The 13,010-nt window shown below is 45.7% G+C and overlaps 1 protein-coding gene across 1 annotated transcript in view; it reads right to left on the bottom strand.

Annotated features, from left to right (window-relative positions):
• Positions 1–313: 313 nt before the first annotated feature.
• LOC135006212 (serine/threonine-protein phosphatase 2B catalytic subunit beta isoform-like) overlaps positions 314–13,010 on the bottom strand; it is a gene marked incomplete at its 5' end in the record, with an annotated part of 42,177 nt that continues 29,480 nt past the window's right edge. Inside the window, one exon of the mRNA XM_063952003.1 lies at positions 314–2,256. Coding sequence (XP_063808073.1) covers positions 2,081–2,256 — 176 coding nt within the window. The remainder of the gene's footprint in view (positions 2,257–13,010) is intronic.

Here is a 13,010-nt window from a genome sequence, read left to right on the forward strand (position 1 = left end):
ATATATATATATATATATATTTTTAATACTTTTCTGTTAACAAGCACCAATGGGAATTTGTTGAGTCAGTCTGACTCCAAGTTTGCTTTTGTGTTCCACAGAACCTTAAAGGCCATACTTCTTACAGAACCCCCACCCTCCCTCTCTTACCTTCCATGTTCCTGGTTCAAATTGGTACTTTAACAGTAACCAGTAAATAACTGGAACTGTATATTTGACTATACCCTAGAGTAGTCAAGTGCTCTTCTAATAAAAATCACAACGCTGTAACACTAAAAAATGTATATATTTGTACTGACAAACTCAAGAATCATTTCTTTTTAAATACATTTTCATTTTATTTGGGAGAACATCATACATTATCGCCTGCAAATAGGTTGCATATTGTAGAGGAAGAAGTTTGGCAGTATAGAAGAAACATACATTTTATAATAGAGGGATTACACATTTAGAGAAGGTTCTCGATGAAAAATTATACAGAATTCAGTAATTTTTGTTGCAGGATGGTGTGGCAATTTTAACTCTTTTAGCCATCAGGGAACTGTATTTTATTCTTTTATTCTAGATTATATTAAAAAGCAAAAGGGCGGGACATACAAAAAAGACACACTGTTCATAGCAGCGGCCCATGCACAAAATGTATTGTGTGCTACTGTTATAAAACTCTTTAGTAATTCAGAACATGCATAAAATTTGCGACCTGGATGAGGAGTATGTACAATTTGTAGAATATGGTAAAGGAGATGGAGAGATGACTTTAACAGACATATGTTTCAAGTGACTGCAAAGATGAAAAGGTTAAATGTCAAAATATATACCAAAAATACAATGAAAATCAAAACATCTCATTTGTGGAACAAATAAGTAAATTGTTGGAGTTTTCAAACTCAGCAGTCCGGCAAATATCAAAAAAATTACCATGCAGTCTTGGATTAACAGTTACTGTTTTAACAGTTGGATAGAGCAATTGTCTCACGTTCTGCATAGTCTAAACAAATGCTTAGAATGCTTTTAGTCTATGCAGAAATAGAATTTAAAAAAAAGTCTCCTGCAGTTACGCAGTCATGTGATCAGCCATAGAAGAAAATGCAATACTCACAATAAACTAAAAAGTATCCATAACATCTATTTAACCTATAGATGCAGTTCCTGTACATCATAGGTTTATATATTAAATATTTGCAAAAAAGAAAACATGCATACACAAAATACAATGCCAAGCTTTACAGACTTGATATGAATCAAAATTTACTTTAACATAATGTACATTGCTCAATTAAAAGTACCCTAGAATAAACAATCATAATTTTTTTTAAAAAAAAAACAAAAAATTTTTTTTTTCCTTTTCAAGATTTTTCTGATTTTAAAGGATTGAAAAAAATTTCAACAAATTTTGGGCAAAAAAGTATTTAAATTAAATATTTGTTTGATCTGTGTTCAAGTAATAAATGTTCCTATGTAGAAATCTTTCCATAATCCTTAAAACTAAAAAATACAGTGAGTATAATACATAATTCGCAACATCTAATTAATACACCTGAGGTCAGCACTAGAGAACCGCCAACTTTTCATTTTGGCATTTGTTTGTGGATTTTCAAAATACATTTTGCAGCCTCGGCATACTTAAGACAATTCTAATCTATCTTTCAAAGACATTTAATAAAACAAATGTCTTTTAAATAAATAGCTTTTGAGGGATGTACTTAAATTCTGATTGAAAAAAAAATTCTAGCTAGTGAACAAAAACAGATTTCCATTTGTAAACTTGAGTGTCAACAATGATAAGCGCGAGATGCTACACTAGATGTGCTTTCATGAAAAACAGCCCAATACTTTCCCATGATTCAAAGACCAGAGAGAGAGAGAGTGCCAGGTTCTAAACAAGTCCAGTTCTTAGGAGTTAATTTTGCTTCTTTTGGGAAAAAAGTTTAAATACAGGGATCTGCTGCAATTCCCAGGAGTGTGAGCGGTCTGTTATTAGATCTTGCGGTGTCCCATGGCTATTGCAGCTGTTCTATCACAAAGCATGAATCTAGGACTCCTCAGGCAAGGTGTGAGAGTAAACCTGGACATGGAGCAGTCACTGGGCGTTGTTATTGCCAGTCCCGTTATTTTCCTTGGCATTTGTGTTTACTGAATTAATACCATCTTGTTGCCTGGCATCTTTCCTGGGGGGCATTCTTTCATTGATCCTGTCCAATCCCTTTGCTTCTTCAAAACTGCAGATTTTGTGTTGTGGAGAGAATCCTCGTATTGCTTGAAATGCAAATGCAAAATGTTAGTAACAGATATATAAACAAATAATTGACAGAGTTACATGAAACTGAAGTGTCAACACAATTACTAATAGTCTGGGTATTTAATTAACAGCTACCTAGCTCTAACCTTGTGTCTATGGTACAAAATATCCTAGTGCTCTTTACATCAGAACTAGACTGTAATCAGATTATTTTTTTTTTAAATATTACAATTACATATTATACAGCTGTTTGACCCAATATTATCTGTATCCCAAGGGGATTTATAATCTTATTATAAATAAGATTAAAAACGAGATTTATGGTAAGAATTTACCGTTGTTAAATCTTTCTGCGAGGTACACTGGGCTCCACAAGGAATAACATCAGGGTGTAGAGTAGGATCTTGATCCAAGGCACCAACAGGCTCAAAGATTTGACTGTTCCCAAGATGCATAGCGCCGCCTCCTCTATAACCCTGTCTCCGTGCACAGGAGCTCAGTTTTCGTTAACCAGTCCAATGCAGTAGCAGGTACCAGAGACGACAATCACGAGTAGCCACATACACCACACACTCACTACAGGAGAAGGTGTCAGCGGCTAATGCTATACCAACCCAAAGAAGCGAAGTGCGTCAGCGTGGGCGCCTTGTGGAGCCCAGTGTACCTCGCAGAAAGATTTAACAACGGTAAGTTCTTACATTAAATTTAGTTTTCTGCTGCGGGGTTCACTGGGCTCCACAAGGAATAACATTGGGGATGTCCTAAAGCAGTTCCTTATGGGAGGGGACGCACTGTAGCGGGCACAAGAACCCGGCGTCCAAAGGAAGCATCCTGGGAGGTTGAAGTATCGAAGGCATAAAACCTTATGAACGTGTTCACTGAGGACCACGTAGCCGCCTTGCACAATTGTTCAAGGGTCGCACCACGGCGGGCCGCCCAAGAAGGTCCAACCGACAGAGTAGAATGTGCTTTGATGGTAGCAGGAGCTGGAAGACCAGCCTGTACATAAGCATGTGCAATTACCATTCTAATCCAACTGGCCAAGGTCTGCTTGTTAGCAGGTCAGCCACGTTTATGAAAACCAAACAGTACAAAAATAAGAATTTACTTACCGATAATTCTATTTCTCATAGTCCGTAGTGGATGCTGGGGACTCCGTAAGGACCATGGGGAATAGCGGCTCCGCAGGAGACTGGGCACATCTAAAGAAAGCTTTAGGACTAACTGGTGTGCACTGGCTCCTCCCCCTATGACCCTCCTCCAAGCCTCAGTTAGGATACTGTGCCCGGACGAGCGTACACAGTAAGGAAGGATTTTGAATCCCGGGTAAGACTCATACCAGCCACACCAATCACACCGTATAACCTGTGATCTGAACCCAGTTAACAGTATGATAACAGAGGAGCCTCTGAAAGATGGCTCACAACAATAATAACCCGATTTTTGTAACAATAACTATGTACAAGTATTGCAGACAATCCGCACTTGGGATGGGCGCCCAGCATCCACTACGGACTATGAGAAATAGAATTATCGGTAAGTAAATTCTTATTTTCTCTAACGTCCTAAGTGGATGCTGGGGACTCCGTAAGGACCATGGGGATTATACCAAAGCTCCCAAACGGGCGGGAGAGTGCGGATGACTCTGCAGCACCAAATGAGAGAACTCCAGGTCCTCCTCAGCCAGGGTATCAAATTTGTAGAATTTAGCAAACGTGTTTTCCCCTGACCAAGTAGCTGCTCGGCAAAGTTGTAAAGCCGAGACCCCTCGGGCAGCCGCCCAAGATGAGCCCACTTTCCTTGTGGAACGGGCTTTTACAGATTTTAGCTGTGGCAGGCCTGCCACAGAATGTGCAAGCTGAATTGTACTACAAATCCAACGAGCAATAGTCTGCTTAGAAGCAGGAGCACCCAGCTTGTTGGGTGCATACAGGATAAACAGCGAGTCAGATTTCCTGACTCCAGCCGTCCTGGAAACCATATTTTCAGGGCACTGACAACGTCTAGCAACTTGGATTCCTCCAAGTCCCTAGTAGCCGCAGGCACCACAATAGGTTGGTTCAGGTGAAAACGCTGGAACCACCTTAGGGAGAAACTGAGGACGAGTCCTCAATTCCGCCCTGTCCGAATGGAAAATCAGATAAGGGCTTTTACAGGATAAAGCCGCCAATTCTGACATGCGCCTGGCCCAAGCCAGGGCCAACAGCATGACCACTTTCCATGTGAGATATTTTAACTCCACAGATTTAAGTGGTTCAAACCAATGTGACTTTTGGAACCCAAACTACATTGAGATCCCAAATTGCCACTGGAGGCACAAAAGGAGGCTGTATATGCAGTACCCCTTTTACAAACGTCTAAACTTCAGGGACTGAAGCTAGTTCTTTTTTGGAAGAAAATTTGACAGGGCCGAAATCTGAACCTTAATGGACCCCAATTTCAGGCCCATAGACACTCCTGTTTGCAGGAAATGTAGGAATCGACCCAGTTGAATTTCCTCCGTCGGGCCTTACTGGCCTCGCACTACGCAACATATTTTCACCAATTGCGGTGATAATGTTTTTGCGGTTACATCCTTCCTGGCTTTAGATCAGGATATGGATGACTTCATCCGGAATGCCTTTTTTCCTTCAGGATCCGGTGTTCAACCGGCATGCCGTCAAACGCAGCCGCGGTAAGTCTTGGAACAGACAGGGTCCTTGCTGGAGCAGGTCCCTTCTTAGAGGTAGAGGCCACGGATCCTCCGTGAGCATCTCTTGAAGTTCCGGTTACCAAGTCCTTCTTGGCCAATCCGGAGCCACGAATATAGTGCTTTCTCCTCTCCATCTTATCAATCTCAGTACCTTGGGTATGAGAGGCAGAGGAGGGAACACATACACTGACTGGTACACCCACGGTGTTACCAGAGCGTCTACAACTATTGCCTGAGGGTCTCTTGACCTGGCGCAATACCTGTCGAGTTTTTTAATCATGTGGACGACTTCTGGGTGAAGTCCCCACTCTCCCGGGTGGAGGTCGTGCTGAGGAAGTCTGCTTCCCAGTTGTCCACTCCCGGAATGAATACTGTTGACAGTGCTATCACATGATTTTCCGCCCAGCGAAGAATCCCTGCAGCTTCTGCCATTGCCCAGCATCCACTACGGACTATGAGAAATAGAATTATCGGTAAGTAAATTCTTATTTTTTCTTGACTGTGTCCAGGAAAATCCCTAGGAAACAGAAGACAAGTCGTCGGAACCAGCTGCGATTTTGGAATATTGAGAATCCAATCGTGCTGCCGCAACACTACCTGAGATAGTGTTACACCGACTTCCAACTGTTCCCTGGATCTTACCCTTATCAGGGAATCGTCCAAGTAAGGGATAACTAAAATTCCCTTCCTTCGAAAGGATATCATTTCGGCCATTACCTTGGTAAAGACCCGGGGTGCCGTGGACCATCCCTACGGCAGCGTCTGAACTGATAGTGACAGTTCTGTACCATAACCTGAGGTACCCTTGGTGAGAAGGGTAAACTTTTACATGAAGGTAAGCATCCTTGATGTCCCAAGACATCATGTAGTCCCCTTCTTCCAGGTTCGCAATCACTACTCTGAGTGACTCAATCTTGAATTTGAACCTCTGTATGTAAGTGATCAAAGATTTTAGATTTAGAATCGGTTTCACCGGGCCGTCTGGCTTCGGTACCACAATAGTGTGGAATAATACCCCGTTCCCTGTTGCAGGAGGGGTACCTTGATTATCACCTGCTGGGTGAATGGCTTCCAAAACTGCCTCCCTGTCAGAGGGAGACGTCGGTAAAGCCGACTTTTGGAAACGGCGAGGGGGAGACGTCTCGAATTTCAATATGTACCCTTGAGATATTACCTGAAGGATCCAGGGGTCTACTTGCGAGTGAGCCCACTGCGCACTGAAATTCATTGAGAACGGGCCCCCACCGTGCCTGAGTTTGTAAGGCCCTAGCGTCATACTGAGGGCTTTTGCAGAGGCGGGAAAGGATTTCTGTTCCTGGGAACTGGGTAATCTCTTCAGCCTTTTTCCTCTCCCTCTGTCACGAGCAGAAAAGAGGAACCTTTTGTCCGCTTGCCAACAAAGGACTGCGCCTGATAATACGGCGTCTTATTTTGAGAGGCGACCTGGGGTACAAACGTGGATTTCCCAGTTGTTGCCGTGGCCACCAGGTCTAAAAGACCGACCCCAAATGTCCCCTTTTAAAGGCAATACTTCCAAATGCCGTTTGGAATCCGTGACCATTTTACTGGTAGAATTGGACAACGCACTTATACTTGATGCCAGTCGGCAAATATTCCGCTGTGCATCATGCATATATAGAAATGCATCTTTTAAATGCTCTATAGGCAATAATATACTATCCTTATCTAGGATATCAATATTTCCAGTCAGGGAATCCGACCATGCCAACCCAGCACTGCACCTCCAGGCTGAGGCGATTGCTGGTCGCAGTATAACACCAGTATGTGTGTGAATACATTTTTGGATACCCTCCTGCTTTCTATCAGCAGGATCCTTAAGGGCGGCCATCTCATGAGAAGGTAGAGCCCTTGTTCTTACAAGCGTGTGAGCGCCTTATCCCCCCTAGGGGGTGTTTAACCTCTGGCGGGAAAGGGTATACATATCATCACACACCTCATTTTATTTTTCAGATTCAGGAAAACTACAGGTAGTTTTTCCCTCACCATAATACCCCTTTTTGGTGGTACTCGTATTATCAGAAATGTATAAAACATTTTTCATTGTCTCAATCATGTAACGTGTGGCCCTACTGGAAATCACGGTTGTCTCTTCACCGTCGACACAGGAGTCAGTATCCGTGTCGGCGTCTGTATCTGCCATCTGAGGTAACGGGCGCTTTAGAGCCCCTGACGGCCTATGAGACGTCTGGACAGGCACAAGCTGAGTAGCCGGCTGTCTCATGTCAACCACTGTTTTTTTATACAGAGCTGACACGGTCACGTAATTTTCAACAGTACATCCACTCAGGTGTCGACCCCCTAGGTGGTGACATCACTGTTACAGACACACTGCTCCGTCTCCACATCATTTTTCTCCTCATACATGTCGACACAAACGTACCGACACACAGCACACACACAGGGAATGCTCTGACAGAGGACAGGACCCCACTAGCCCTTTGGGGAGACAGAGGGAGAGTATGCCAGCACACACCAGAGCGCTATATATATATATATATATATATATATATACAGGGATAACCTTATAGAAGTGTTTTTCCCCTTATAGCTGCTGTATGTTTTAATACTGCGCCTAATTAGTGCCCCCCTCTCTTTTTATTTAACCCTTTCTGTAGTGCAGGGAAGAGTCAGGGAGCTTCCCTCCAACTGAGCTGTGAGGGAAAATGGCGCCAGTGTGCTGAGGAGATAGGCTCCGCCCCCTTTTCGGCGGCCTTATCACCCGTTTTTCTGTATATTCTGGCAGGGGTTAAATGCATCTATATAGCCCAGGAGCTATATGTGATGCATTTTTTGCCATGTAAGGTATTTTTATCGTGTTTTATTGCGTCTCAGGGCGCCCCCCCCAGCGCCCTGCACCCTCAGTGACCGGAGTATGAAGTGTGCTGAGAGCAATGGCGCACAGCTGCAGTGCTGTGCGCTACCTTATTGAAGACAGGAACGTCTTCTGCCGCCGATTTTTCCGGACCTCTTCGCTCTTCTGGCTCTGTAAGGGGGCAGGCGGCGCGGCTCCGGGACCCATCCAGGCTGAACCTGTGATCGTCCCTCTGGAGCTAATGTCCAGTAGCCAAGAAGCCCAATCCACTCTGCACGCAGGTGAGATCTTCTCCCCTTAGTCCCTCGATGCAGTGAGCCTGTTGCCAGCAGGTCTCACTGAAAATAACAAACCTAAACTAAAACTTTCACTAAGAAGCTCAGGAGAGCCCCTAGTGTGCACCCTTCTCGTCGGGCACAGAAATCTAACTGAGGCTTGGAGGAGGGTCATAGGGGGAGGAGCCAGTGCACACCAGTTAGTCCTAAAGCTTTCTTTAGATGTGCCCAGTCTCCTGCGGAGCCGCTATTCCCCATGGTCCTTACGGAGTCCCCAGCATCCACTTAGGACGTTAGAGAAAAGAGAATTCGACTTCCTAAAGGATGCAGTTCTCTTCAAATAGATACGGAGAGCCCGTACCAAATCCAAAGACCGCTCTTTGGAGGACAACTCGGGAGAACTAAAGGCCGGAACCACAATCTCCTGGTTAAGGTGGAAGGAAGATACCACCTTAGGCAAATAGCCAGGGCGTGTTCTAAGAACCGCCCGGTCACGGTGAAAAATCAGATAGGGGGACTTACAGGATAATGCACTTAAGTCCGAGACCCTTCTAGCTGAGGCAATAGCCAGCAAAAATAAGACCTTAAGGGAAAGCCACTTAAGGACTGCAGACGCAAGAGGTTCAAACGGATACTCTTGCATGGCCTCCAGAACCACCGACAAATCCCAAGGGGCCACAGGTGAAACATAAGGAGACTGAATCCATAACAGCCCCTGAGGGAAAGTATGAACATCAGGCAGGGTAGCAATCTTTCTCTGAAACTATACCAACAAGGCAGAAATGTGAACCTTGAGGGAGGCCAGATGAAGGCTTAAGTCCAGGCCCTGTTGTAGGAAGGCCAAAAGATTGGCCGTACTAAACTTGTAAACATCATGGTTATTAGACACGCACCAAGTAAAGTAAGAATTCCAGACCCTATGGTAAATCCGAGCAGAAGCTGGCTTAAGGGCCTTCAACATAGTTAGAATGACCGCCTCAGAAAAACCCTTGGCCCTCAAGACAGAAACTTCAAGAGCCACGCCGTCAAAGCCAGTCGGGCCAAATCCTGGTAAACACAAGGGACCTGAACGAGGAGGTCTGGTCGTTGTGGAAGTAGAAGGGGACGATCTAGCGAGAGGCCCTGTAGATCAGAGAACCAGTGCAGTCTGGGCTACGCTGGAGCGATCAGAAGTAGTATTCCTCCTTCTTGCTTGAACTTCCTTATTACTCTGGGCAGGAGTGACACCAGAGGGAACACATATGGCAGCTGAAAGTTCCATGGAATTGCCAGTGCGTCCACGAACGCTGCTTGAGGATCCATTGTCCTTGCGCAGAAGACAGGAACCTTGTGATTGTGTCGAGACGTCATCACGTCCACATCTGGAAGGCCCCACCTGTCTACCAGGAATTGAAACACTTCTGGATGGAGGCTCTACTCTCCGGCGTGCACGTCCTGACGACTGAGAAAGTCAGCTTCCCAGTTTAGGACCCCCGGAATGAATACTGCCGATATGGCTGGCAGATGGCGTTCCGCCCACTGAAGAATCCGTGATATTTCTCTCATTGCCATGCTGCTTTGAGCGCCGCCTTGATGATTGATGTATGCCACCGTGGTGGCGTTGTCCGACTGTACCTGAACAGGTCTGTTCTGTATCAAATGCTGGGCCAAGTTCAGTGCATTGAACACTGCCCGCAGTTCCAGAATATTTATTGGGAGGAGAGACTCCTCCTTGGTCCACCGACCCTGAAGGGAGTGTTGCTCCAACACCGCTCCCCAACCCCCTCAGACTGGCATCTGTCGTCAGAAGGACCCAGTTGAAGATCCAGAAGGGACAACCCCTGCTCAATCGTTGGTCTGCCACCAGCTCAGTGATAGACGGACTTCCGGAGACAAGGAGATCATTTGAGATATGATCCTGTGAGGCAGGCAGTCCCACTTGGTCAAAATCAACTTCTGAAGAGGGCGGGAATGGAATTGAGCGTACTCCACCATGTCGAAGGCCGACACCATGAGACCTAGCACTTGCACTGCCAAATGTATCGACACTTGCGAACGAAGGAGGAAGCATCGAATCTTGTCCTGAAGTTTCAGGACCTTCTCCTGAGACAAGAACAACCGCTGATTGCGAGTGTCCAACAATGCTCTGAGCAGGGACCTGGGAAGATTTCTTCCAGTTGATGAGCCACCCGTGAGTTTGCGTAAACTGGATCGTCACATCCAAATGACGTAGGGGGATATCTGGGGAGTTCGACAGGATCAGTAAGTCGCTTAGATACGAGAGGATTCTGATCCCCTGACGGCGTAGTACAGCCTTCATTACCGCCATGACTTTGGTGAATACCCGTGAAGCCGTGGTTAAACCAAAGGGTAACGCCCGAAATTGGTAATGAAGGTTGCCCACCGCAAACCTCAGATACTGCTGATGTGACATTGCAATAGGAATATGCATGTAGACATCCTGTATGTCCAGGGAGACCATATAGTCCCCAGGCTCCAAGGCCAGAACAATAGAGCGTAGTTTCCATACGAAACTTGGAGACCCTCACAAACTTGTTCAAAGACTTGAGATTGAGAATGGGCCGCGAGGACCCGTTCGGTTTTGGGACTAGAAACAGAGGCACCTGTATTACCACTCCTGTGTCCAGGAGGGACTGTACCACCGAATGAAGAGTTTTTGCCTTCACCAGATCCGGAGGGACGTCTGTCAGGCAAAATCGATGAGGGGGACGTTTCATGAAGGATACGGCGTAACCTTGAGTGACGACTTCGCCTACCCAGGCATCTGAAGTGGTCTTCAACCATTCCTGGGCAAACCCTAGAAGTCAGCACCCCACCCTGGGATGCCCCAGAGGGAGGCCCGCCCCGTCATGCTTGTCTGTTTTGGAAGCCAGGTGACGGGAAGCCCAGGCCCGCTTGGGTCTAGCAGATTTGGAAGTACGAGCTTGTTTTGGGTACACCTGACCTTTTGCCTTTCCTGGAGGACAAAAGGGGCGAGAGAAAGTACTTTTAGCCTTCGGTGCCGTACTCAGTAGGCAAGCTGTTTTAGTAGATGCCAAGTCAGCCACAATTTGATTGAGGTCTTCCCCGAAAAGAACGTATCCCTTAAAAGGGAGCACCTCCAGGGTTTTCTTAGAAACCAGATCCACAGACCAGGATCTCAACCAAAGGATACGTCGAGCCAAGATGGACGTAGTAGCAGCCTTGGCCGCCAGCACCGGAAGCCAACTCCTTAAGATAATGAGAAGCATGATCAGAAGCGTTGGAAGGTAGCTCCTCCAACTCCTGAGCCCATGCTTTAACAGCTTCAGCAGCCCATGTCGCTGCAATGGTTGGCCTATGCACAGCCCATGTAAGGGTGTAAATCGCCTTTAAACAACCCTCCATATGTCTATCCGTCGGTTCCTTCAGGGAGGTGACGGTAGTCACTGGCAGAGCTGAGGAAACTACCAATCTTGCCACATGGGAATCTACAGGCGGAGGAGTTTCTCAATTTTTACTTAGCTCCGCAGAGAGAGGATAGCGAGCCAACATTTTTTTGTGCACGTGAACTTTGTTGCTGGATTTTCCCAGGATTCCTGACGTATGTCAGCCAGGTGCTGAGAATGAGGTAAAACTTGTTTAACCACTCTCTTACGTTTAAATCTGTCCGGATTTTTAGAAACAGCCTCAGGTTCTGGTTCATCAGAAACTTGAAGAATCAGCTTGATAGCCTCAATCAAATCAGGGACATCCACCTGTGACCGTCCTTCCCCATCTGAAGCATCAGAGTCAGTGTCTGTGGGGTCAGTGTATGCGCCATACTCAGAGGTGGTGTCTGGAACAGTGGTGGATTGTGAGGAAATAGCGGCCCGTTTAGAAGATGTCTTAGTCTTAGGTGGGCGAGAGTTAGACTTCTTTTTAGTCAGTGATTGGTTCAAGTGCTGTAACTGAGAAGAGATCTGATCTGCCCATGGCGGATTGACTGCAGGTACCATACTGTACTGGCATAGGAGGTCCCACAGGGGGCGTAAGTTTCGTTACTAGCGTATTTAATAACGTGGAGAAGGTAGCTCAGGGCGGGTCATTTTGGACCCCCGTTGCTAAAAACCCACTGGGGGGCAAAGAACCCCCAGAACCTGAACTCTCTGCTGTCATGTTTTCCTCAATTGTGTCTGCAGTGTTACCTCCACCCAATGTGGGATCAGCCCCAGCCCCGTTGCCCCTTGTAGCTGACATAATAAGCTCAATATCAGGCAACCTAGTACAATATTAGCAGCACTATATCTAGCAAGAACTCCCAGTATAGTGTATCAGCACACACCGGGAATCCAAGAGATATATGGTGACTAGAAATCACAGAGGAAAATACACAGTAGGTATATCTTGTGAAACTCCTATATCTACTAATAAACCTGACGGCAACCAGGCCGCGGGAGTATACAGCGCCGCTGGGGGGTGATGGAGCTGCAGCAGGGGATGTCTGTCTGACATCTATTCACTGCTGCAGCCCTTGAAGTCTTTCTTTTCTTCTGAAATATGCTTTTCTTAGGGCTGCAGGAGCAGCCCCCCTGTTGACTGCCTGCTTACTGCAAGGCACCAACTACAAAACTGAGCTTCTGTGCACGTAGGCGGGGTTATAGAGGAGGCAGCGCTATGCATCTTGGGAACAGTCAAAGTTTTGAGCCTGTTGGTGCCTCGGATCAAGATCCTACTCTACACCCCGATGTTATTCCTTGTGGAGCCCAGTGTACCCCACAGCAGAAATGGGAAATAGTACTATAAATATCAAATAATAATGGATACCTATATGAAAATGTTACACTTGGATATTCATTTGGGATAGAAAAAAAATCTAAGGATAAATTGAGTTAATAAAAGAATACAATGCCCAGGTGCAGACAGTTCTGAAAGATGCCACTATGAAATAAACGGTGACATTTAATGCATGATCCTAAGACATTTGTGGTTTACAAATAAAATACTCCAGGCAACATATCATATATAAATGGT

The sequence above is a fragment of the Pseudophryne corroboree genome, unplaced genomic scaffold (genome assembly GCF_028390025.1).
Source record: "Pseudophryne corroboree isolate aPseCor3 unplaced genomic scaffold, aPseCor3.hap2 scaffold_2112, whole genome shotgun sequence".
NCBI lineage: Eukaryota > Metazoa > Chordata > Amphibia > Anura > Myobatrachidae > Pseudophryne > Pseudophryne corroboree.